The following is a 719-nucleotide window of genomic DNA, read 5'->3' on the forward strand; positions in this document are numbered from 1 at the left end:
GGGAAGAGCAGGGCGGGGGTGCGGAGCCAGGGAGCGTGGACGATGTGGTTGCGTCTGCGAGGGAGTGTTTGAGGGAAGGTGTGAGCAGGCGAGAGTTGAAGTGGAGGCTTCATGAGAAGCTGAAGCACTGTCGCTTCCGAAGCAGAGTCGCCGGCGAGCTTGCGACACGCTTTGGACGCGACTGTCGGGTGTTCTTCGGAGACTGGTAAGCACACACACACACACACGCACACACATACACACGCACAACAATGCACCCTTGCCCACATCCAACGGTCACGCCACACCGACAAAAGCCCAACTGAACTCGCCTCTTGCCTCTCTTGCCTCCTGCTCCCAGCGTCCATAAGGGTCGCGGCGGAGGGACAAAGGCTCCCATCCTGGAGCTACGCCGCGCCATCGGCTGCCGGGTCGACACAAAAATTGTGGAGGAGTTCAGGACGACAAAGTATTCCCTCTGCTGTGCCTGGCCAAACCGCATTGACGAGCAAACGAGGTATGTGCATGAATGTGCATGGTTGTGTGTGTGTGCGCATGTATGTGAGAAGAGGGTGCGGATGTGCGTGGTTGTGTGTGTGCGCATGTATGTGAGAAGAGGGTGCGGATATGGGTGGTTGTGTGTGTGCGCATGTATGTGAGAAAGGGTGCGGAATATGGGTGGTTGTGTGTGTGCCCATGTATGTGAAAAGAGGGTGCGAGATATGCGTGTGTGCGCATGT

At 57.2% G+C, this 719-nt stretch overlaps 1 protein-coding gene across 1 annotated transcript in view; it reads left to right on the plus strand.

Annotated features, from left to right (window-relative positions):
* PTSG_04012 (uncharacterized protein) overlaps nucleotides 1–209 on the plus strand; it is a gene marked incomplete at both ends in the record, with an annotated part of 1,957 nt that extends 1,748 nt beyond the window's left edge. Inside the window, one exon of the mRNA XM_004994851.1 lies at nucleotides 12–209. Coding sequence (XP_004994908.1) covers nucleotides 12–209 — 198 coding nt within the window. The remainder of the gene's footprint in view (nucleotides 1–11) is intronic.
* Nucleotides 210–719: the final 510 nt, after the last annotated feature.

Source organism: Salpingoeca rosetta, assembly GCF_000188695.1.
Source record: "Salpingoeca rosetta unplaced genomic scaffold supercont1.9, whole genome shotgun sequence".
NCBI lineage: Eukaryota > Choanoflagellata > Craspedida > Salpingoecidae > Salpingoeca > Salpingoeca rosetta.